General features: G+C 37.4%; 2 protein-coding genes across 2 annotated transcripts in view; one reads left to right on the top strand and one right to left on the bottom strand.

Annotated features, from left to right (window-relative positions):
• AFG3L2 (AFG3 like matrix AAA peptidase subunit 2) overlaps positions 1–4,681 on the top strand; it is a 57,545-nt gene extending 52,864 nt beyond the window's left edge. Inside the window, exons 15-17 of the mRNA XM_051970484.1 lie at positions 1,338–1,538; positions 2,433–2,627; positions 3,769–4,681. Coding sequence (XP_051826444.1) covers positions 1,338–1,538; positions 2,433–2,627; positions 3,769–4,017 — 645 coding nt within the window. The 3' untranslated portion in view covers positions 4,018–4,681. The remainder of the gene's footprint in view (positions 1–1,337; positions 1,539–2,432; positions 2,628–3,768) is intronic.
• Positions 4,682–6,514: 1,833 nt separating this feature from the next.
• Positions 6,515–23,092, bottom strand: TUBB6 (tubulin beta 6 class V). The gene is made up of 4 exons (XM_051970485.1): positions 22,313–23,092; positions 21,297–21,405; positions 19,907–20,017; positions 6,515–7,644 (listed from the first exon to the last, which is right to left on the bottom strand). The coding sequence occupies exons 1-4, from the start codon at positions 22,367–22,369 to the stop codon at positions 6,581–6,583; spliced, it is 1,341 nt and encodes a 446-aa protein (XP_051826445.1). The 5' UTR covers positions 22,370–23,092; the 3' UTR covers positions 6,515–6,580.
• Positions 23,093–26,452: the final 3,360 nt, after the last annotated feature.

Below are 26,452 nucleotides of genomic sequence, written 5' to 3'. Positions count from 1 at the left end.
ATAATCAGAAGGTATATACAGTTTAGTAGATTGGGGCGGGGAGCACAATTCTAAGTTACTTTCTAGAGTAACTGTATTAGTTTATAGTTTTACTGTCATTAATGTGGTTGTTTTGCCACAGTCCCTCAAGTATTTGTCATTTTCCCTTTTTCTTAACTTTGTCAATCCAATGTCTGTAAGATAGAATCTTAGAATTGCTTTAATTTGCATTTTTCTTTGTAAAAATTTTTGAATGTAAAACAGGGCTTTCTTTTAAATCCTAGTAAAGTTTAATTAATCTGAGCATGCCATTACCAAAACATTTTAATTAATTAAGATTTTATTATATGATGGTTCACAGATTTTTAAAATAGTACTTAGCTTTTCATAATGTTCATTATTTATACAAACAAATTCCTTAATAAGAATTGAGAACAAAATCCAAATAGACTAGAGGAATTGATTCTAGGATACTTAAATAAATTAAAAGGGCAAGGAGAAAGAAAAATTTGTTCCATTTCTATTTTTCTTTTTTCATTGTTCTCCAGAACAGTATGTCACAATCACAGCAGTATATGACCTTATCTATAAGAGATTGGTTTAAGGAATTTAAGCATTTCAGTCCAAATTATTGTAACATATATGAACCTCCTCTCCCCTACCCTATCCCATATTCATTAACAGCTGGCAAGAAACATTGATATTCTTGTAATGTTAAGAAATCTGGAGGAATACTCCTGCCTTCAGATTTACAAGAGAATCAGAAGTATGGAATAAAAATGGGAAAGCTAAATTGTGATCTTTTTCTTGAAGGGAGTACTCACATTAGTAAGAAAATAAACAATAGAAATATTGAAGTATGTATGACATTTCCAAGTAGATTGCCAGAACAGCTCTATTTTCCCCATTTTCTTTCATAAGAATGTGCAGTGGATACCTATGATATATAAAATTTCAAGCTTTACTAGTTAAATGAGGTTTGCATAATTTTTGATGAGCTTTCAGGGAGACAGCCAAAAGGAATCACTGTATACCTGAAGTATCATTGGCACATTTTACAAAGTAGTAAAATGGTTCATATTGTGTTGTCAAATAAAACAAGAATAAAAAACATTAAGTAACACTAATAGGGAGTGAATCCAAAAGTAAACTCATGACTGTTAAAAGCTGTCAGTCATTTGCTTGCAGCAAATGTAGATTTTTTTTTTTTTTTTTTTTTTTTTTTGGTTCTTATATAGGTTTATTTTTTTTTTCCCATAAAACAAGTAGACTTTGGAATCTCTTCCTCTGTAGGGGAATGTTTTGTTAAATTTAGCATATTGTAGAGTATTTAACAAATCTGTTTCTTCCTTCTAAAGGTATCCATCATCCCACGTGGAAAAGGTTTGGGTTATGCTCAGTATTTACCCAAAGAGCAATACCTTTATACCAAAGAACAGCTTTTGGATAGGATGTGTATGACTTTAGGAGGACGTGTCTCAGAAGAAATCTTTTTTGGAAGAATTACAACTGGAGCTCAAGATGACTTGAGGAAAGTAACTCAGAGTGCATATGCGCAAGTAGGTGTTTGAAATAGGGTTTCTCTCCTTAGATTGTATATGAAATTGACATTTATAATCTTTGGGTCAAAATGCATTTCATAAAAGAAAGTGATTGAACTTAAAAAAAATCAAAACTTGTGGCCTGATAAGTGTAAAGAAGGAAAAGAAAAAGCTGCTAAGTAACTTAGATTATATTTCAGACAGATTTGTATTTTTAGTCTAAAATTGCTGCTGACATTAGCCATGTCAGTTGTCTGTTTCAAAACACACAAGTGTGAGTTCCCTACTCTACTTTCTCAGCTGTAGGCTTCTGATCAAAACTGGGGATGGATTCTAATATCCTATTCCAGAGGCCAGGTTCAGAACTACATAGCCACTGCTGGCTTCTGTTTCTACTCCTGCCTAATACACATCCTCAGATCTATGATGATTCCTTGGCCTGATATATAACTATAAGCAGACCATTTCTAGGCACAGGTTCCCTCCTAAATCTATATTAGTTCTGTGAACTGGCTGTGTGACTAGAACAATCTGACTTCCAGATGGATCCTTTTCCTTCTCCCTAAACAGTGTAATTTATGATCACTTCTTGTCTTAGTATATAGCTAGCTATAGTCTTTATTTTGTTTTACAGTTTGGAAGGTTCTGAATAGCACCCTTATGGCTAGACCCTGTCTTTATTGCCTGCTGAATTGGCTCCCTATTTTAATCCCAGTTAGAAAAATGATCCAGGGTGATTTTTTTCCTTGTGTTTCTTGATCACAATTCAATCCAATGTTTTTTATAGATCTTGATCGGAGTAGCTGTGGGAAAGAGCTAGGCTGTACTGCTTTTTCCTGTTTGATCATCTTTGCTGCTTTCAAAAGTATAAGCATTAAGATGCAAGTCATTAAGATGTTTCTTCTCTTTTAGATTGTTCAGTTTGGTATGAATGAAAAAGTGGGACAGATTTCCTTTGACCTTCCACGACAAGGAGACATGGTATTGGAGAAACCATATAGTGAAGCTACTGCAAGACTGATAGACGATGAAGTACGAATACTTATTAATGATGCTCATAAACGGACAGTAGCTCTTCTTACAGAGAAAAAAGCTGAAGTGGAGAAGGTAGGTGTTTAATGAACCAATACTTCTGAAAAATTTTACAAAAAATTAAAGTAATAAACTGAATATTTGTCTTTGTTAGATCAAGAAAGGTATAACTATACATTTTATACTTGTGTTTTATATATATATCAAAGGTTTCACTGGTATTCCAATCTTCCAATCTATGTTTGCAATATTTGATGTTATATTTCAGTCTGCCTTATCCCATGTAAGCCATCAGTTGCCAGATCTTATCTTCCTCTTTAATATTACTCATCTGTTCCCTTATATCTACCCACTAAGCTACAATCCCTTTTTAGGGTCTCATTACCTGTACTTGATATCTTCCTAATCATTTTTCTTCTTTCAAACTGTCCTCAACACACTTGCCAGGATGATTTCCTTAAGTGCAAGTCTTACCATGTCATACTTACATTGTATACTTACTGCCTTTAGGAGCAAATACACATTTTGCTTTTAAAAACTCCATAGATTGGCCCAAGCCTACCGTTTCATTCTTATTCCTCCCCTTCTTGCATCCTGTGGTCCTATCGGTGGCCTTCTTTCTGTTCCGTACCCATAAGACTCTGTTTGTGCCTTTATATTGGTTGTTCTCATCCCTGTGTACTCTCTCCTCCTTTCTACTTAGAATCTCCCTCCTCCTCCCCCCCTTAAGTTTAGTTGAAGTATTATGTTCTACATAAAATCTTTTCCCCAGCTGTAAGCACCTAAAAAAAAATTTTTTTTGTACACATTTACCTATATATTGTCTTACCTGATAGAATGTAAGCTCCTTGGAGAGAGGTACTTTTTCATTTTGTCTGTGTCCCCAAGATCTAGTACTATGCCTAGCATTTAGTGATACTTAATAAATGCTTACTGATTGGTAAGTATCTTGGATAACTCATATATATATTTTATAAGCTCTGAACTAGCTTGTAAGCTCTTAGGGACAGAGATTGTGTTCTGTACATCTTGTGTAAAACACCGTGTTATTTGCCAATTATAGAATTGGTAACTAATTAATCCTTGTTGTAAGACTAATAGTCTGAAACAAATTAGCTTTAAATGTTTTCAATCTGAGCATTATTAAATGATCTGGAATAATCTTAAACTATGTTTTCCTAGTGTATGTGTTTAATAGAAATTTTTCCTGTTTTAGGTTGCTCTTCGACTATTAGAAAAAGAAGTATTAGATAAGTCTGATATGGTTGAACTTTTGGGTCCCAGACCCTTTGCCGAAAAATCTACCTATGAAGATTTTGTAGAGGGCACTGGAAGCTTGGATGAAGACACCTCTCTTCCAGAAGGACTTAAAGATTGGAACAAAGATCGTGAAAAGGAGAAGGAAAAAGAGGAACCACCAGATGATAAGACAGTAAAACAGATCAAAGGAGTGATGCCATTTTAATTTAATTTTTGTCTTGTGTTATCAGTTTGCACAGTACTTCAACTTTGGCTTTGTCAGATCAATGAAATCCAGTGCTGAAGCATTTTATTAAATTGGTCTTAACCTATTACTTACCCAAAGGTTGATAACAAAAAAGAAAGCTGTATACAAGGCGGGCACTTTATCTCTAGATCTCAAAAGTCATTGTCAGTGGGGATGGTATAACTTCTTGTTCACACCAAAGGAAGACTAGCAGAGGAGAAATCATTTAATAAAGATTTCAATAGAGTTGATTAGAAAGATTCTTGGACTGTGCCAAGCTCTAGTCTCTTATACCTACGAAACATGTGCCTAAACATGTCAAGTATAATTAATTAATTTATAAAACTTTGCAGTACTTGAGAGAAGTCAGTTTTTTCCCCTCATAAATCCACCCACCCCTAATTCATTCTCATTATCCTTCAGTGGTTCCCCTTATATCTGCGCAAGGCAGATAGACTGTGAAATGAATTGAACACCTAATGAGGAAAACATTCTAATTTGATGTAATATTTTTTAAAAATTCAGATCATTTGTTGTGTTTTAATCAAAAGGTTTTCTACAGGGAGCTGTAAGATAATAAAAATGTGAATGTATTGTGTAAATAAGGCTTCTTTGAAACAAAAAATAAACTATATACAATGTCCTTTTTTGAACATAGATTTGTTTACTTTAAGAAAATATATTTCTAGTAAACTTAACTCTTGGGATGGATGATCTTATTAGAAACAATGCTTGACATTAGCATCCACTCTTTTCTTCTTTTATAATAAGAAATGTTGATAAAGCTTCTGGTGCACATGGGAAATTTTCTAAATGAAACTCTGAAATAGTCCAGTTTATTAATGCTTCTTGTTAAGAACTTATTTGTTAATTTATCAGTTTCAGCAGAACTTGGAATAGCACACTAAATCTCTTAGATTGTCTCTTTTTTAGAGACAAAGCATCAAGACTGGATTAGTTCAATTTTAACTTGCTCATAGATATACATTTAGATCTTAGCATCAAGCCCATCCTGCAAAAAGCCATACTATTGGAGACTTCAGTGCTGAAGGTCAACCAATTTTTCTAGTCCTGCAGATTTTTTATAAAATGGTCAGAACTGTAAAATTCTAAGCTCTTCTATTAGAATGGCTGAGTCTGGAGTATTTCAAAGTGCTTATAAAAAGCTGTATGTGAAACAGTTTACCATATCAATTGATAAATCCAACAGATTATCACTTTTTATTATTTTCAATTTAACTTATGTTTATTTAAAATTTTTAAAATTTTCTTTCCATGTCCTTAGTATACAATGATACCTTTGAAATTTTGTCCGAAAAAAAAAAAAAGAGAGAGAACAACTTATCATGATGTTTGTTTTGTTTTTTCCCAACCTTTTGAGATTATAGGAAGAGACCTTCTGTGGAACCCCTGGCAAGGCATTTGGACTTGACAGTAAATCTGAAGTAAACAAGTATATATAGTATAACTACTTGCCCAAGAAATGTCTGGAGAGGTCTTGTGGATGCTTCGAGTTCCATGAACCAATGTGAAAACCACCACTAGTCTAGTAAATATAGCAGGAAAAACAGTCTGAAATCCTGAATTTATTTTCAGTTCTTCATTATACAGTTTCTCTGAACCTCACTTTCATTGCTTGTGAAACAAGGGCATATAGCAGAAAGTGTAATGGATTTTTAAGAGAACCTGGGTTTGAACTATGATTTTCTATTTATTGTTTGAGTTTCAGATTTCTCTGTAAAATGAGGGAGTTGAACTAGATAATGTAGATCCCTTCTGTTATAGACCAGATTAAGGGCTTGGAAACTATAGTTTTCAGGCTAAATCCAACCTGCCACCTGTTTTTGTACATCTTATAATACAATAAAGTCTTAGCTCTTGGACTGTGGCTTGCCAACCCCTGGATTAGATCTTTTAATTGTGTTTTAGTTCTTAAATTCTATGATTACTTTTATGTTATCAATTATGTCTTGAGGAAAAAATCATTTTCCTGTTATGTAATATTTCTTTGTATTTATCCTAAAACTACTGTCAAGCTTTGCTGAAACATGGAAGTTACCAAAAATAGCACTGAGATTCTCTGTTGGTTTCTCCCTTTCAGCTTATTTCTTCAGTGACTGAGACTAGCATTTGCACAACCTCAAGGAAAAATGGAAGTACAATCACACACCCTAGGAGTTACTATAGTTGTCATAAAAAAACATAATATTAATATGATTTTTTTTCTTCTCTAAATTTAGCTCTGTTAAAATAGTATTTGGCATTCTCCTCTCCCCAAAACAAAAACAGATATAATAATGTTCCTCTTTTATTATGAATAGATTTTCTAAGATTTATATTGTATATTAAGTATAGTATAATAATATGAAGCCCATTTTTTTCCACAAAATAATAAAAAGAAAAGAAAAATTATTATTTTTCCAATTACCTTTTATGTCAATTATCTGCCATGTTCAAAAGACTAAATTGAAGACAGTTTATACATTTAAAGGGATTTTATTAAGCTTTCGTTTTTATTTTAATGTAATAGAGAATTTTTTCTTTATTCATTGATTTCTTCCTCATCATCTTCAAAAGTTTCCTCTCCATCATTGGCTGTAGCTTCTTGATATTGCTGGTATTCTGACACCAGATCATTCATATTACTTTCTGCTTCTGTAAATTCCATTTCATCCATTCCCTCTCCTGTAAACCAGTGAAGAAAAGCCTTCCGGCGGAACATGGCAGAAAATTGCTCAGAGATACGTTTGAAGAGCTCCTGAATTGCAGTGCTGTTGCCAATAAATGTAGAGGCCATCTTAAGACCACGAGGAGGGATGTCACATACAGCTACCTTGACATTATTAGGGATCCACTCCACAAAATAGCTGCTATTCTTGTTCTGGATGGCCAACATCTGTTCGTCCACTTCCTTCATCGACATCGGGCCTCGGAAGACAGTGGCAACAGTGAGATACCGTCCATGTCTTGGGTCACAGGCAGCCATCATGTTCTTAGCATCAAACATCTGCTGAGTGAGTTCTGGCACTGTGAGGGCTCGGTACTGCTGGCTGCCTCTAGCAGTTAAAGGAGCAAAGCCTGGCATGAAGAAATGGAGGCGTGGAAAAGGGACCATGTTGACTGCCAATTTGCGGAGATCGGCATTGAGCTGCCCTGGGAAGCGCAGTGAGGTGGTCACTCCACTCATGGTTGCAGACACCAGGTGGTTAAGGTCTCCATAAGTTGGGGTGGTAAGCTTCAGGGTACGGAAGCAGATATCATACAAAGCCTCATTGTCAATGCAGTAAGTTTCATCTGTGTTTTCAACCAGCTGGTGGACTGACAGAGTAGCATTATAAGGCTCCACCACAGTATCAGACACTTTGGGTGAAGGCATGACACTAAAGGTATTCATGATTCTGTCTGGATACTCCTCTCGGATTTTGCTAATGAGCAGTGTTCCCATACCAGATCCTGTTCCTCCTCCCAGGGAGTGAGTGAGCTGAAATCCTTGCAGACAGTCACAGTGTTCACATTCTTTCCTTACCACATCAAGCACTGAATCAACTAGCTCTGCTCCTTCGGTGTAATGTCCCTTTGCCCAGTTGTTTCCTGCACCAGTTTGTCCTGCAGTAAAACAAAAGAAAAATGCATGTGGTGTGAGGAGGTCTAATCAAAAAAAGAAAGTTACGGAACTCTTCTTTCCCTGTAGCCTGAGTTACAAAATTTAAAAACTTGTACACACATTCAACTCATAAGGTACATACTCAAGGTATGTGGTGTTCTGCCAGACAATGACAATTATCAAAGAATTCTATCCTGTGCTACTTGCCCTCAGGGAGCTTCTAGTTGGATTTGAGAGACAAGTTTAACACATGAAATGAATTTACAGTTATTGTATTTCCTCTGAAGCATTCAAGGATCTGGAAAAAATCTTTTTTGATTGTTTTTTGACTGATGATGTGAATCTACCTTTTTCAAACAGATTGAGTTTCACTTGAAAGATGTTTGTTCCTAAAAAGTTTCCTGTGAAGCAAATTTCTGTCATATCCTGTTTCCTTGTGACTTTTGTTTTGATCTTGGAGAAGTATTTCACTATAAAAAAAATTTGTACTAATGCTTCAAAGATCCATGATTCTGTCGGACTGTGACCATTCTAGATTTAGTAGATGATTCTGTCACCAAAAAAATTAATTTTTAAATTTTGCATTCAACCTCTATGATTAGCTTCTCTGAACATCAGCCAGTAGGCCATTCTTGGGCCTATGCTCTAAAGTATTCCAACTTGTGAAAAATGAGCTTTATTTCAGCTTGTGTTTCTCTGGCACAGCATCTGAGAACTCAAGACATTTCACTGCTGTGACAAGGCATCACAATTAGGACTTTAGTAAAGAGCTGATCTAAAAATGTAATAAATTTGCATTTAAGAATAAAGCAAATCTTTTTTTAAAAAACCCACCACCATACATTTGAATTAATTTTTTTAACAATAACTTTTTTAACAATTACATGTTTTTGTGGCTCTTTTCAACAATGAGATGATTCAGGCCAATTCCAGTAGACCTGATGGAGAAAGCCATCTGCATCCAGAAAGAAAACTATGGGGACTGAATATGTATCACAACATAATATTTTCACTTTTTTGATTGTTTGTTTTTTCTTTTTTCCTTTTGTTTTCTTTTTTATCTGATTTTTCTTGTGTACAATGATAATTGTGGAAATATGTATAGAATTACATATGTTTAATATATATTGAGAGAAAGGTTTTGCAAGATGAATGTTGAAAACTATACATATATTTTAAAAATAAAATGCTTTAAAAATTACATGTTTTAAATGAACAAAATGTTTACACTAACAAACATTTTTTCTCTCCTACTTCTTTCCTGCTGAAAAAAACAACATAGTCATCCAAAACAATTTCCTGTATCATCTCATTCTTCATATTTAGTCCAACACTTCTATTAGGAGGTGGGTGGGCAGAATTCTTTATCCTCCAGAATCATGTTTGATTTTTGCACTGATCAAAATCTTTGAGTTACTCACTTTAAATTAATCTTCTAAAAAAAAAATACTAATATATAGGTAAAATGTTAACATAAAGTTATTTTTAGCCTGAAGTTCTTACAGCTTAGCTTAGTAGAGCATACTCTATTGAAAGTCTCCTAATCTCTTAGTCTTTTCTATAGAGGATCAAAATCCTCTGATTTTTCCATCTGTTATTAATCCTTGAGAGAATGCTACTTAGAAATAATAGTTTGATCTGGGATTGGGGCAGAAGAGGCAAAACCACATCAAAACAATATTTTAAGATGCAGTCATATGTTAAGGGGAGGGGAGAAAAGCACATTTAGTGAAGGATGGTGTTTGATGGGGAAAGGACTCATATTGGAGTCAGAAAACTGAAGTCTAGGTTCTAACAATGTAACAAAATTTCACTTACAAGATCATTGTGATTCTTAGGGTACAGCAGAAAAACAAAAACATTTTCTTTAAAATCATCTCTGTATACAAAACTTTACTTTTTAATATTGAACCATTTGACAGCACTGAAGATTTTGATGGTCAGAATTTTTTTTTTCTGTTTTTTTGAGTCTTGAGTAGCTGTGACTGCAGTATTCACAGAAGGAGTTACCAGGCCAAATCTCCATAGATGTTGCTTTTCAGGATGAAGGTGACATGAACTCTTACCTTCTTACCCTTTTTCCTTTCATGTTCTGCCAAACCCCAATTTTGGATCATTCCCACTGTGATTTTTGCTTCTATTCACATTCTACTGAGTTCATTACAAGTCATCAAATCAGTATTTATTAAGCACCTTCTATATGCCAGATACTCCTGAGCACTGTAGATAAATAATCTCAACAGGGCCTTTTTGCTGCAGCAAGACAATCCTTAATACTTCCTTAGTTGATTCACTAATCAACGTTGCAAAACTTTTTATTCATCCTTAAGTCTACTATAGTAGATGACTTGTAATGATAAGTTAAATGACTTGCCAAGAGGTCACACAGTCATTATGTGTCAGAGGCAGAATTCAAATCCTTGTCTTCTTGATTTCAAGGATGGCTTTCTTTTCATTATTCCCTGATGCTTTGTGTGGGTATGTTTTCCTAGCAGTACTATTTGTATTGGTGAAAAACTAGAAACAAACTCATACTTTCATTGATTGAGAAATGGATAAGCTAAATTATGGTATGTGAAAATAATAGAAAATACACTATAAGCAACAAATGTGAAGAATTCAAAGAAACACATGAACATACCATATGAATTGATACTATGTAAAGGAAGAATAGTTAACAGTATAAACACTGATTACTATCGTGTAATTAAAGACAACAATATCTCATCTCATTTTGGATATTATACTTGATACTACTTTAGCTTTTTTAATAATGTCAGTATATTTACAGAGTGCTTATTATGTGCCAAGTACTGCATAAAGTGCTTTACAAATATCTTACTTGATCCACAAAGCAATCCTGGGAGGGAGTTGCCATTATTGTCCCTATTTTACAGATGAGGAAACTGAGACAGAGGTTAAATGACCTGCCCAGCTAGTAAGTGTCTGAGATCAAATTTGAATTCAGATATTCCTGACTCTAAATCCAGTGCTTTATCCTACTGTACCACCTAACTGTCTCATTCCACTATTTACTTGCACTGAACTTTCAGGCCACTAAGACCCACAAAAAGAGAAACTTCATCTATTCCCAGAACATCTCTAATTGGCACTTTTCAAATACTTAGCAGATATTGACTGGAACAAACTATTCCCTACCTACAAATCAGAGGCTGAGTGATAAAATTCTACAACAACTTCCAAAACCATACTGAGTCATGGCAAAGGAAGGTACAGATCCCTTAATTTTGACTTTTGGCTAGCAAACCTTCCCACAGATGAAGAGAGAAAATATGAAGCCAAACCATAAAGCTGGGAAAGTTGGGGTAAGAAGAGGAAGAGTATTTTTTAAAAAGGAAAGAATTAAGAATTCTCAAGCTTTTCAGTTCTCAGATACAGATTCTGCCCTGAAATAATCCAAATGTGATTTTATTTGTGTAATGCCTGCCATATCAAAGGTAGGCTCACTTGATGTTATCTAGGCAAAGGCTTCTACTGATTTAGTCATTATTCATTTTTTCTGGTTTGAAACCAGCTACCTAATAGGACAAGCTGCTTTGTCTGGGTTTCACCAATTATGACAATTTATGATTGACAAACTGAGGTGATTAAAAAACTAAAAATCAAATTGGTAACTGATAAATATGAAAAAAATAAAAGCAAGAAAACATTTTCCATACATGAAGACAATGGTAGAAGAGTACAAAAAAGGGGCAATTTTGCTACTACCTTGCTTTAAGACTATATAATAGTCTTTTTTTTAATGTTTTTCTATGACTCTATGAGCTAAGACTGAATAGTTTACATATGTATCCTAATCTAACATTCCCTTCTGTATATTAATTAGGTCCAATTCTTAATACTTTCTCTTTCCTATTTTTTGTATATTAAAATGTTTGTATTTAACGAGTAGGTACAAAAATTTAAAAACCATGAAGTTATACATATATGTGTATGTATGTATGTGTATATATGCATATACACATATGTATCTGATGAGTAGGAACGAAAAAAATCATGAAGCTATACATATGTGTGTATATGTATATATGTATGTGTATATACACACATCAAATCTCTTTGGTATACCAGTATTCTACACTAAGACAAGTCAGCATCACAGATTCTAGAACCAGAATGGTTCCTAGAGGCCATGGAGTCCAGCCTTTTCATTTTATAAATGAGAAAACTGCGATCTAGAGATAATGACTTAAATGGGATTTGAACTCAGGTCTTCCTGATTCCAGGTTCCTTGTATAATATACTACATTGGTCATATCAAATTCAAATAGAAATGGGGGCACTAAACCACATATGGCTCAATGTATAGAGCTATACAAGTGACAAACTTGGAGTTAGGAAGGCTCCTCTTCCTGAGTTCAAATCTGGTCTCAAAACACTAGCTGTATGATTCTGGACAAGTCATTTAATTCTGCCTCGGTTTCCTAATTTGTAAAGTGGACTGCAGAAGGAAATGACAAATCTCCCCAGTATCTCTGTCAAGAGATCCCCAAATGAGGTCACAAAGAGTTGAATGTGACTGAAAAAAAAAGACTAACAAAATTCATTTATATAGAGCAGGTACATAATGCATGGATAGAGCACTGGGTTTGGAATTAAGAAAACCTGAGTTCAAACCCAGCCTCAGACATTTATTAGCTGCATGTTTCTGGGCAAATCACTTAACCCTGTTTGCCTCAGTTTTGTTATCTATAAAATGAGTTGGAGAAGGAAATGGCAAACCACTCTAGTATCTTTGCCAAGAAAACTTCAAATAGGATCAGAGTTAGACGTGACTGAAAACAACAACAACAACAACAATATATATATATACGAGGATCTCTGCAGGTTACATACGGTATTACTTATTTGATAAATATTCCTCAATTATTTTTTACTCTAGTTTGAGCCTGTATTTGATACCTTTGTATTATCCCATAGTCCTCCTCTGTAGTTCTTTCTCTTCCCACTAAATTATAAGTTTCTTGACATCTGAGACAGCCAGATTCCCTCCCAGCATTTAGTCCAGTACTGGTCACATCATGGAGCCTATTAACTACTTGCTTAATGAAAGCTTAAATTTTTTTATTATTTCTGAAAACTGAAGAAATAGGTATGGGGGGAAAAACAAAACACCTCAACTATTGACTTCTTTTCCTGACTCTGATAAAAACAACAACAACAACAAAAGCATTTAAATCATCAGTGATTTGTTTCCAGGGCTGCAACAGATTTCTTTCTAGTATATGCCATACTTGGTATCTACACCTGTTGGTAAGAACTCTAGGGATGCTCAGTCTTTTGTCCAACTTGGGAGTAAATTCTATTTTTCCTTCCAGTTCCTCTTGGCCCAGATTTCCTCTGGTGAAATAGGCACAATGACCATTTTACACAATAGCACCTGATATTTATCAAGAAAGGTTCAGATCAGGCCAAAGCAGACCCATAAACCCATGCTTCCACTCTCCTCGTGGGGAATCAGAGCATGTTATAATTGCTGACCATTTCAATTGTTTCAAGTGAGCCATTTCCTTGTTCCGTTTTCCCCTGACTGTAAGCATAGTCTAGGATATGATTGTTCCCTCTGCAGGATACAGAAATCACTGTACTTCCTGCACAGCTGTGGAACAGCATAAATAACAGCTATCATTTCTTATCCTTCTCCTTCTTCTGCTTCTTCTTCACCTCTCTCCCCTTCCTCTTTTCTCTCTCTCTCTCTCTCTCCTCTCTCTCTCTCTCTCTCTTCTTTCTCTCTTTCTTGCTTTCTAGTTATCCTCCATCCCTTTCATCTCTGTCTCTTTTTCTTTCCTCCTCCTTTTCCTCTTATTCCTTTGCTAAAGTGACCGGCCATACATGGCAAGCAGATAACAAAGTTAATCAGAGCTAAACAGAGTACAGGCCACATCCCAGCTCCAAATTCTATTGAATCTATAAAACTCAGAAAATCAGTTATGCTTCCCCTTTGATCAATGAATAAGGATTAGGTCTTTTTACAAGAAAGAAAGCATTACTATAGGTACTTTTAAAAAAGTGGGCACGTATTCCTCTATTAAAATAACAAAAAGGTGAGTATGAAAACATACAGCTTATTTTAGAGAAACATAGAACAAGAATAAATCAAGTCAGAAGTTGCTTCTTCAGTGAACTAAGAGAGCTGACTCCAAACAACTGTTCCCTTTTCCTGAGTTTATACCATTTGCTATGGTGCCTAAATATTTATAGTAGATTGATTAGTTCTGAAGCTTTCTGTGTTCTTGGAAAAAGAAGGAAGCTAGAGACTTCTGAATATTTTGCAACAGTTTCATAGCAACTGAAGCTCCTAGTTAAATATTTGGGGGTTATGAAATGAACATCACCGATAATAATGTGTTGTGACATTTCAGTCAGTGACTCCTGACTATAGAAAATGAGTCTGTAATTTACCAAGCTTCAGTCAAGCCTCAACAGATACCCCTGAGCTGTTTTTCCCTGACAAAGGACACACCCTTTGATTTATGTCCTGTTCAAACCTTTCTGAAGTTACCATTGCACTGTGTAAATTTTCTAATACCCGGATTTGCCAGGTTGGAAACGGGAGAAAAAGTTACAAATGAGGCAAAATAAATTCTATCTTTCAACTGCTCTTTTCTCTATAATATGCATATGACCCATTTGACCCATTGAGATATCTTCCCACAGATTGCCTTCATAGCTATAACCTAAGTAGAAATCAAATGGTTTGACTTGGTAGTCAGGAAAAATGGGATTTAATTCATTTTTCCTACCAAAAGACTGCATTCTTGTTCCTTTATTAAGCCTCATTATTTATCAATGCTTCCCAATTCAGGTGAAGGCTTTTTACAAAATATACTTTATAACAAGTTAAAAACAGATCAGATCAATTTACATATTATTGATTTGTATCCATTCTATTAGAAGTCACAGATGGGTGGGAGGCAAGAATAAGGAGCTTCCACCAAACTAATTACCTGTTTTTAGTGACCACTAAATAGAAATATCTCTTCTATTCTACATCAGGGGTTCATAACCTAGGATCCATTGATCCCTATAGATTTCAGGAGGTCTATGAATAATGGGAAAAAATTAGATTTTTATTTTCATTAACCTCAAACTGAAATTTAGCATTTCCTTCGTTTTTTTTTTTTAAACCTCACCATTCAAAGGATATGAACAGACAATTCTCAGACGAAGAAATTGAAACTATTTCAATTTGAATTGATGCTTCAAGTCATTATTAATCAGAGAAATGCAAATTAAGACAACACTGAGATACCACTACACACCTGTCAGGTTGGCTAGAATGATAGGGAAAGCTAATGCGGAATGTTGAAGGGGATGTGGGAAAACTGGGACACTGATACATTGTTGGTGGAATTGTGAATACATCCAGCCATTCTGGAGAGCATCTAGAACTATGCTCAAAAAGCTACCAAACTGTGCATACCTTTTGACCCAGCAGTGTTACTACTGGGCTTATATCTCAAAGAGATACTAACGAAGGGAAAGGGACCTGTATGTGCCAAAATGTTTGTGGCAGCCCTGTTTGTAGTGGCCAGAAACTGGAAACTGAGTAGATGCCTCAATTGGAGAATGGCTGAATAAATTGTGGTATATGAATATTATGGAATATTATTGTTCTGTAAGAAATGACCAGCAGGATGATTTCAGAAAGGTCTGGAGAGACTTACATGAACTGATGCTGAATGAAATGAGCAGGACCAGAAGATCATTATATACTTCAACAACAATACTATCTGATGATCAATTCTGATGGACGTGGCCCTCTTGAACAATGAGATAAACCAAATCAGCTCCAATAGAACAGTAATGAACTGAACCAGCTACACCCAGAGAAAGAACTCTGGGAGATGACTATTAACCACTACATAGAATTCCCAATCCCTATATTTTTGTCTGCCTGCATTTTTCATTTCCTTCATGGGCTAATTGTACACTATTTCAAAGTCCGACTCTTTTTATACACAAAATAACTGTTTGGACATGTATACATATATTGTACTTAACTTATACTTTAACATATTTAACATGTATTGGTCAACCTGCCATCTCGGGGAAGGGGTGGGGGGAAAGAGAGAAAAAGTTGGAACAAAAGGATTTGCAATTGTCAATGCTGAAAAATTACCCATGCATATATCTTGTAAATAAAAAGCTATAATTAAAAACAAGAAAAGAAAAACCTCACCATTATTTGGGAAGAGGTCCACACACTTCACTAAATTGCCCAAGAGGTTCATTACATAAAAAAAGGTTAAAAACCCCTGGTTTAAAATCAGCTGATTTCAGTACTACAGCTCCTCAAATAGCCATTAAATAACTGGTTTTCAAGAGGAATACCTGACCCTTCAATTCCAATTCAAACGCACATGTATTGCTCATTTCTTTTCATTCCAGTTATTTACATTAGAGACCATCTAAATGCAGCTATTTTTGTTACTATCCCTTTGATCTAGCATAATTATTTCTTCCTCTAGGCCTCCATTTACTCACCTGTAAAGTGAAGAAGTTAGATTGCATGTCTTCAACAGGAACTTGTAGCTCTAAATGTATGATATGACTTGAGTGAGTATGACAGCTGGACCACTTGTTAGCTATATGACTTGATGCAAATTATTTCACCTTGCTCTGTTTCCCTCAATCAGTAAATATTTATCAAGTGCCTACTGTGCCCCAGGTACTCTGATAAATTCGAGAGATACAAAAAGGCAAAAAAATAATCCTTGTTTCCTCATCTTAAAAATGACAAAAAGTATACATGTTCTGCTTACTAAATGGGGTAATTGCAAGGAACATAGGTGTTTTCTCATGCTAAAATGCTTCAAAAACTGAAAAAGAGCTAAATAAATGTAAGGTAGTCATTCTCAGAAAGACTACATAGTTTAGTGAAAAAGATTCGGTTTGATTCTTGCCTTTGATATTTACTATAGAAGAAACCCTTAACAAGTCCCCTCATAATACCATAGATGTAGAGCTAAAGAGGACTTTAGGTCACCTCATAAGATCATAGATATAGAGCTAAAAAGGACTTCAAAGGCCATTTAGTCCATTCCCCAAATTTTACACATGAAGAAACAGGTCCAGAAATGTAAAGAAGAAATCTGTTCAATCACACATTTGTTGTTGTTTGTCCTTCATTCTCGAAGAGGACCATGATATCAAGGAGATAATGCCATGACATGCAAGTGAATTGAATTTAAGTTAGGGAGGGCTGTGCAATATCAACCAGAGCCATCTGAGTTCAGTGGGCAGATAGAGATCAGGATGATGAGAAATAGCCCTGGATGTAATGGGAGAATTTGGCCTTAAAAAGGCTTAAAAAGCTGAGGTCTTCAATAGATCTGTTGGATAAAAGCCACATCTATTCAGTGATTAAGGCTCCACAGCAATTGAGGCAAAGACTCTTCAAAAATCTAAATAAATAAATTTGGAAGGGTAAAACCCTCAGGATTCTGGGCAAAACAGAAATAATTTTTATTTACAACCACTCTCACCTAATCAGGACCCAATGATGAGCTGGGGCATAGCCTGGAAACTATACAAATAGTAAGTGGCAAATACCTGGAAGGATGCCCATTTCTTTTAACAACCTATTTGAGACTTAGTTTCCTTATCTGAAAAATGAAGATAATAATACCTATAAGTCCTTAGTTCACATGAGATAAGGTATGTAATAAGATGCCTTGCAGACTTTAAAATGCTACAGAAAAATGTCAGTGATTATTATTCTCCTACATATTAGAGAATCAAAAGGCAGAAGCTCATATGACAGGGGAAACCAAGAAAATGAGTTCACAAAATTTCCCTCCCAGAGAAGGAGATCTGAGCACAGTTTTGTTTTTTGTTTTTATTTTCCTAGCAAAAAGGCTATTGTTGACATTGTTAAGCTGATATTCAACTACTAAATGAGTTTATAGGATTATAAATGTTACAGTAGGAAGGGCCCTTAGAAATCATCTAGTTCATTTCTCTAATTTTATGGTGGAGAAAAGTAGAGATAGAGTCATTTGGTACTGGTCACACTAGTAATACCTGAGTAGCAGATATCCTTCTAATGCTCTTTTCCCTGACCAAATGGGTCAGATTTGAAATTGTAGTTGGATACAATAGATATTTTTTATTCTATAAAACTGACATTTCCCTAAAGTAATGGGAATTTTGCTGCTGTTTAAAAGAAACTAAAACCTGAACTTCATTGGTTCTCCCTAAGAGAGAATTCCCCTTGAACTTAGGCCATTTCTTCTGCATATTTCCTGTAAGGACACTGTAACCAGTCTTATTCATCAATATTTTCTCAGTGGGAGGAGAAAAAGAAGGATGGACATCTTTATGATCTCTGTGTTATCACAAAGAGAGTGGGAGGTCCCTAAAGATAGACCTACAAGCTTAGAGGCAAGATTTAGTGAAGGTTCAGCTTGGTAACATCTCTTTTACAAAGAGAAGAGCTGTAGTACCCAAAGTCAAACAAAGATATGAGCCCCACCCAAATCACTCCTTCTTTTGGCCAACTATGTCTTTCCAGGACTTATTGCAGTGGTCCTGGAGCTGGGATAGTGGGGCACATGGCTTTGTTAGATCCATCACAGTTACCCATTGCCCACATTTCATATAGATCCTGCTCCATATCAGAGCCATTATCTCTGGGGTAGTGGAAAGATTATTGGTATTGGACCCAGAAACTCTTGATTCAAGTCTCATATACATACATCTATATGTATAATTATATATCTGTAACAATTTTAACACCTTCAGCAAATTAGTTTTTTCACTTTCCTCATTTATAAAGTGATGGAGGTCAGAAAATATGATCCTTGAGGTTTCTTCTCCTGCCAAGTACAGTTCTGTAGGCTGGGATACCTGCTTTCCTTAATATCATCAGCTTATTTACTACTTAGAGAGGAAAGTCAGACAAACCAAGAAATTTGGTCTGTGTTCTAGTTTTTGCAAATATAACCCTGTACAACTAAGTAGCAGCAGTTTACTATCTAGTCTTACAGCCTTAGGAATGGTAATGCAATGGGCTGTGGTGGTGGTGAGGGTCTCCCCGCTTTCCATGACAGCATACCTAACTTGACATTTAGGTATTGTAGTGTACACCCAGGACTTGGGCAGAACATCAATATTCAGTGTGGCTCATTTTAGGTGCCACCTTTCTCTCTCCCCCCCCCCCCCCAACACTCCCATAGACTGTCATATTCCTTATTCACTCCATTTCCCCAACACCAATTTAATTAGTGGAGCTTCTGAGAATATTTTATCTAATTGTGAGCATATGTTTAACACTTTAACTTTTATGATCTTTAATGTAAATTCTCTTCTGCAGTAAATTTTTTTTTTTTTAATTCACATGCTTTGCATTTTGAATCAATTTCTGGAACAGCCACAGAAGTCACTAAAATTAATGGACCACACTGATTCAAATAGAGGGATAGAACATAGGGTAGAGAAGAGATGTCCCCAATTCCATTTCACTAAATCTTTTTTACTCTCAGATTCCTGAGGCAGTAACCTACTTCAGCGAGAACCTAAAGGAAATAAAACATTCTTTGCTCTCCAAGCCTTTATTCATGCTTAGAATGATCTCCCTCCTTTTTTTAAAGTTCCTCCCCATTCTCTAAGGACTACTTAATCCATTGCTCTGTGAAACTATGAACACAATAGTCTGAAAGTATCTTTGCCTTCATAGAATCTCTTTCTGTCAAGATTTGATCTTGTACTTCCTTATAATTGCTATCTATCTTTTCATATGTATGTGTGTTATCTCCCCTACAGGACTGCAATTCCTGGAGAAGAGGTCCACACCTTAAAAGTTTCTATATTCCTAGTGCTATGCTATCCTTTGTTATACTAGCTTGGTCCTAGATTGTGGTAGGAGTTCAATAAATGCCTATGGATTTATTGGGGGCAATTATGTAATAGCATTTGTTGAAGGAATTTGTAAATGAATAAAGGAATGAATGAATGAGAAACACTTATTTTTCATCAGGCATATTTTAAGAGGTATTAACATTAGTGTACAATTTTGTTTTTATACAAGAATGTTTTCTGTTTCTGTAGAGTTTAAAGTTCATATTTATGTAGTACCTCATTTTTCCTGTTCCTCATGAATTTGAAAATGAGGCATATCATTCTCCTCTCAACTGCCTAGTTCCCATTTTTGCAGGTGGAGAAGGAAAGACACAAAAGCCTAAAGTGATATGGATGATGGTCACCCAGTGACAAGAGAAAACTGGACAGGAACATACATACCAAAGATGAAATTGTCAGGCCGGAAGAGCTGACCAAAAGGCCCAGATCTCACACTGTCCATGGTTCCTGGTTCCAAGTCCACTAGGATGGCCCTTGGAACATACTTCTGGGCTGCAAAAGAAATAAAACCCATCTCATCATGTTATTTTCTAAGGTTCTCTTCAAGGCAGAAGCTAAATTCCCTTTTGTTAACTCCATTAAGCTTGCCAGCTGCTTGGGATATAACCTAACAATTGGATCTCATTTGGAGAGGCTGCTATGAGCCGGCTATCACTTCCTTGTTTCAAAGGAAAGTTTTCCATTTTTAGTTCCATGGAAAATAAACTGTTTTGGTTTTTTTTTTTTTTTCGTTGTTGTAACTGATTTGGTGCTCTTTTGTTTTTTTGGCCAATTTCTCTCCTCTAAAAAAGTTCAGTCTTACTGGTGTTGGTTCCCAAAATAGACTCTTTAAAATTCCAATTAAAGTCATGTAGCCCTCTGCCTTCCTGCTGATTGCTTTCATTTGGATAGAGTCTTTTCGTTCCAATTGGACAAAAAAGAAACTATTTCCATCTACCCAATGAGAGGATAGCTGCTTTTGCTATAAAATGTGGACAAAAATGATTTTAACACTCCCTAGACACAAAAAGTGCAAGATGACCTAAGTCTCTGGAAAACCAATCATAACCAGTTCTTAGAGAAATGAAATCCACCAATAATCTAAAATTTTAACTTTTACCCCCCACTATTAACTTACTTCCCCATAAAGACTTATCATCATAGTTTTGGCAGCAAAATTGACAGATTAGAATTTAACTGTCCTTGCCCTTGGAGGCACAAACAGAAAAACGAAATAAAAACTCAGAAGGCAGGCAGCAAGAGAAGTCAGAAATCCAAATAAATGATCCAAAGGTTTGATAACACAAACTCATTTTTAATCAAGAGTTGCAATAATTTTTCTCCTAAATGCGTAAAAGGTGTTTTTGTTTTTTGTTTTTTTTGACTGGGGAGGGGTGCCGTAGGGTGGAGCGAGAATAGGAGAGAGATGGAAGGAAAGAAAAAACTGACATCCTAAACAGCTGAACTTTGCTGGTTGGAATTCATTTAAATTAACAGCGGATTTCCCGCCTCTGAAGGGGAGGAGCAGCAGCAACTCCTATTGTAACTTTCCCGAAAACATAACTGTCTTCCGGGACCTCTTTCTTCTCCTGCGCTGAAAAGAGCGGTCTTGAAGGAGGGAAATGATGGACCCTGCCCAGACAGACTAGCTAGGCTGACCGCTAGGGAACCATGTCCTGGAAGAGAGTGCTGGCCTCTCCAGCAGATCCAGCCTCGCAGGGTGGAGAGTTAGCGCATGGAGGGAGACAGTCCCTGACCCCTTTCCTGGCGCACAACACAGGACACAACTCACTAGATGACTCATTGTAGTAGACGTTGATTCTCTCCAGCTGCAGCGCCGAGTCACCAACGTAGCCTCCCGCTGGGTCAATCCCGTGCTCATCGCTGATCACTTCCCAAAACTTGAGGAGGGAGGAGGAAGAGCAAAGAGGAACAAAGAGGATTGGGGGAGAGGAGAGGGAGAGAAAGTAAGCACTTAGAGGGACAGGACCCCTTCCTGCCCTGCCACTCAAACATCCCTGCTCCACCCGATCCCCCTCTAGCCCCCAGTCCCTAAGGGTGTGCAGGCAGCCTCGCCCCTCCTTTTCTCTCCGAGTCCCAGGGAGGGACGGGTAGTAAGTACTTCTGACCCCCGGCAGGAGGGGAGGGCTCGGGGGGATCCGTGGGTGGGTGGGTGGGGAAGAAGTTGAGGAGCGGGGGGACGTGGAATAGCAGCTGTTGAATTCCTGGCGCGCCTGAGCTCAGCACTGAGCCGCTCCCTCTCCGCTCCGGGAAGGAGTGGACTGGAAAGTACGGGACTGGATGGGCCAAACCGGGATGGGGGATGGGGACGAAGGGTAAGGTGGGGCAAGGATGTCGGGGTAGCCTGTGCCGGATTTTGGGCTCTTGGCTTCCTGCTGTCCCCTACCTTCCCTCAGTCTCCTCTATTGCCTCGGACTTCTTTTTAGAGTTACACGCGGTCGGGCTGAGTAGGGTTTTGTGTGACTTTGGATGACCAGAGTGGGGCAGGGAAAGAACTGCGGGAAGTGTAATGGGATGGGACCCCAGGAGAGGAGCTGCGGAGAGGGAGTTGGGGTGTGGGTGCACAGAGCTGCGGAAGGGCAAGTGATTGATTTCGTTTTAGAGGGATCATAGAGCTAATTCATCTCTCTTGGGGCCAAACTCAATCAACAGCAATTCTTAGCACCACCCAACCCTATCTTCCTACTCCTGCAGGCAACCTCTAAGAAGCGCCTCCCACACCAACAGACAACTTTCCACACACTGCTCCAAACCCACCCCAATCCCGGCGCAGCCCTACAGTCCCACCTTAGTGCCAATTTGATTCCCGCACTGTCCGGCCTGAATATGGACGATCTCCCTCATCGCGGACGGCGGTACCAGGTTCCGCTGTGTTCTCCGGCTCTTGGAGTTGAGGGCAAACCGTTTGTGAGGAGAGGAAGATGGTATGAGTGAAGATCGGGGACACTGCGGGGACTTGGGCTCAACCACTTCGTTTTATCTGGTTTCCCCGGTTCCTCTCCCTCCCCAACAGCTGCTGTGGTTTGTATCCCCGACTAGCCCCGACTACCCGAGCCCAAGAGGGACCAGCTCCGGACCCCGCCTCTTCCACCCCTTGCTATCTCCAACCCCTGGCCTCGCCCCTGGGGCCCAGAGGAGGTCCTGGGACCAATGGTGGCGGGCCTCAATCTTCCCGGAGACGCCCTCATTTTCCTCCTCCTCCTCCTTCTCCTCCCTCCTCAGCTTTGTCCTACAAACCCAAATCGAACTTTTGTGCATCAACCACAGGACAGGACTCGATCTTCGCTAGCCCACCAGGAGCTTGCAGTCCTGATGGGGTGCTTTGCTAGAATATAGGAATAAGAACAAAACCCACTATATTCTCTGCTTTACCTCCCACTTTCCGTGTCCGAAATAGTAAAAAGTGCTGTAGACATGATGGCCATTTCGGTTTCCTTGTCTGTAAAATAAAATGAGTAGCTGGGTTACAAGGAGGCAGTATGATGCAGTATACAAGAGTGTTTGCTTTGTAGCTTCGAATTCTGTATCAATAAAATTGGGATAAGAATGGTGTCTACCTCGGAAAGTTGCTGTTATTTTTGTTTTGAAGCGCTATGTAAATGTTGATTAGATAGATGGCTTTCTAAGATCCATACCTTCTCTAAATATCTGAATTCCTGGATTTGAATCTCAGCTCATAGTCTTACTATCTGTATTGTCACATAAACTCAGATCGATCGTCAGCGGCAAAGGGTTGTTTGTTTGTTTTTTCATTTGTCAATGAAATCACAACTTCAATCTCCCCGAAAAAAAGTGATATGTTCAGAACTGATCGTAGCTGGGTAGATTTTGAGCTAAAAAGCACCTTAAAGGTCATGTAGTCTTACACCCTCATTTTGTACAGGAGGAAACCCAGATCTGAGAAGAGATCTGTCCAAGTGGCGAAAGCAAGATTAAAATTCAAGTCTTCTGTCCAAAACCAGTTCGGGATCTGCTTTGCTACGGGTTACCCCCTGATCCACACTGTTGTCTTTGGTTCTGATTCCTATCATACTTCTGCTTTTTCTTTCTCACCCATTCAAGCTAGGTCAACAGGTTTCAGTTTCTTTCCCGGTACCTTCTCTTTCACTTTGGATCCAGGCACACTAACATCCTTAAAGTTAATGTGTATTTTGCTTTTGCGAATTCCACTATGATTTCATAGCTTTTGGGCGTTCCGGGTGAGGAACAACCTCTACCAAAGTAGATAGCACTAGCTCTGCATTTTATATTCTTAAGAATATCTGGGACAATAAGGGGATAAATGATATGCCCAAGATCATACAGACAGGTGTTTCAGAGGTAGAACTTGAACCCAGTTTTCTTTACTCTGAGCGTAGCTTTATCCTACTTTTTCAAACATGGAAAGGGAAGGGAAGAAGAAAAGAGGGGAGAAAAAGAAGGAAGGGAGAGGAAGATAGGAAAGGAGGAAGGAGAAGGGAGAAAGTGGAAGGGAAGAAGGACCAGAATCTGGAGCATGTCTCTTCATTCTAATATCCTTTGTTTAGTTTTTAAGAAAGTTACTTTATCATTGAAATGGTGCAGGTAGGAGTTTGAGGGAAATATAATGCTTTCGTAGAATTGTTTATTAAAAAGGCCTTGTGTTAGGATTCTTACAAGGTGCTAAGTCAGTGGATAGATGAGATAATGGATGAGATAATGATTCTCTAATTTACATGTACTTAGTACTTACTATAATTCCAGAAGATTCACACCTTTAAGAGAGCATATATAAGGAGGAGCTGTCAGGGCCAAGGAGGACAAGCCCACTAGAAGCTCATTAGAAGGAAGCTAGAGGCAGAAGCTGGCAGAGGCAAAGGACCAGTGGCAGGAGCTCTTGAAACCAAGGAGAGAGATAGGCTTCTAAAAAAGCTAACCAGGCCCAAGGAAGGAGACAAGACTTGGAATGAGACAATAAAGGATTTGGACTTTAACTCCTGGCTGCATTTGGAGTGATTACTCTGAACTGAAATTAAGGCTGCTTCCAGAAGCCCCCCAAGCAACCTGCTCCCAGAGAACATTATATTTTGGAGAAGAATATTATAGCCTTGGGTCAGAAGTCAAGAAAATTTTTTTCCCTAATCTCTCTAATCTCTTCCTGTTTTGATTTTTTCCCATTTATTTAAAATGCCACTTAAGGATAATAAATAAGAAATGGTTTATTAACAAAAGCATATACATTGATATTTGTACTCCTCTCTTGCTTCTTCTCTCTATCATGTATATCCTTTCCTCTAAAACATATTGGAAAATAGAAATAATTTACTTTGGGAACTCTTACTGGACAGAGAAGGATAGTCTCTGGAGGGCAAATATCCAAGTAGAACTGGTACCATCTCAAGGATTGAATTTGAAATTGCCCATCCTGGTTCTTGTCATACATGTTAAAGTTTTAGGATCTGCTTTCAGTCACGTGGTGGCCCAATATTGGTAGCTGTTTTTCAAAAATGGTTTTTTGTTTTTTTTTGTTTTTTGGTGATAGCGAACTGTTTGTTGGTTCCTTTGTCATTCCTGTGCCTCTTGATAGTGATAGGGGGAAAAGCATGGTAGTTTCTGGTTCAACATTTTTTCTCTGTCTCTGGTGTGGCAGATAGAATGTTTTGTCTTGATTCCTTGTGAAGAGAGGATGAGGACATGAGACATGCTTTTTCCCCACACCATTGCCTACATATTTGAACTTTATTCTTGAAGAAGACATCTCTAGATCTGTTGGCAACTTTGTAGATTTAAGAATTCTAGAGGTGCTTAGCACCCATTGGACTGGAAATTTTTACTGGCCAGGGAAGCTTCTAAACCAGAAGCAGCCATTAAAAAAAGAGCCTGATAATTTTACCAACAGACATGGACTGGGAGATTTGGGGACAGTCTAGATCTAAGGTAAACGGTCAAATGCCTAATTAGTAGTCCTATCAACCTCTCCAAGTAAAATGTAACAAAGCTATATTAAGTTACTGAATCTTAAGACATTCTATTATTGTGTTTGTTTTTGCTTAACATTTCTTTTGTGTGTAAGAATAAAATTCCTGAGCTCTGCCTATTTCTTATTGTATCCTTTTATTCCTCCTTTTTAGGAGATCCTAGATATGAATCATAACCAAAACTTTAAGTAAATTTATATTTAGGACATCAGGGTTGGGGTTTAATGAGTTGAAGAGCGTGAGAAGAAAGTTTATCCTTTCTTATTAGAAGCAGGTTCCTCAAGGTACCTGGGGCATGGGGCAGACAACTGTAATCCTTACTGCCACCAAAGCTACAATTGTTAGATAGTTTGAGCTGCCATTCAGTTTAGTGAATTGGATTTTCATACTAATACCAGCATCAATATTGTGAGTCCTTAGGAACTGGGTAGAAGGGAGGAAGAGCCTGAGGGAACCAGGCTGCTTGAGGAGGGATAAACTGGCCCAGGTCAGAAAAAATCATGTCAAAGGTCTTGTATGATCAGTACTGACATATGGCCTCTGAACTTCCAGACTGAATAAAATGGGAAAAACTCATCTCAAGAGAAACAGAAAAGAGAGAATAATGGGGAAAACGAAGAGGCCTCTAATATCAGAACCATGTCTGAGAAAAGTAGGGTTTAGGCACAGTCTTCTAACACCTTTAGGACCAGCAGCAGCTCCTTAATGTTAGTAAGTATTTGTGTTCAGACCTGCTTTCAGGTATTTAAGAAAATTGTCATGAGGAAGAATACTGGTTTAGTTGGTCTTTAGCAACAAAATTAGAGCAGGTTTCTGGAGGGAGTTCTGGGTCTGGAGACAGAAAAGCTCAAATCAGTTCTCAGACACTAGGTGTGTGAGTCTGGACAAGTCACTTAACCTTGTTAGCATCAGTTTCCTCATCTGTAAAATGAGCTAGAGCATCTTTGCCAAGAAAATCCAAAATGGCATCACGAAGAGTCTGCCCCAACTA

The sequence above is a fragment of the Antechinus flavipes genome, chromosome 1 (genome assembly GCF_016432865.1).
Source record: "Antechinus flavipes isolate AdamAnt ecotype Samford, QLD, Australia chromosome 1, AdamAnt_v2, whole genome shotgun sequence".
Lineage (NCBI taxonomy): Eukaryota > Metazoa > Chordata > Mammalia > Dasyuromorphia > Dasyuridae > Antechinus > Antechinus flavipes.
The sequence above is the reverse complement of the archived record's forward strand: the minus strand, read 5'-3'. Positions and strand labels throughout refer to the sequence as shown.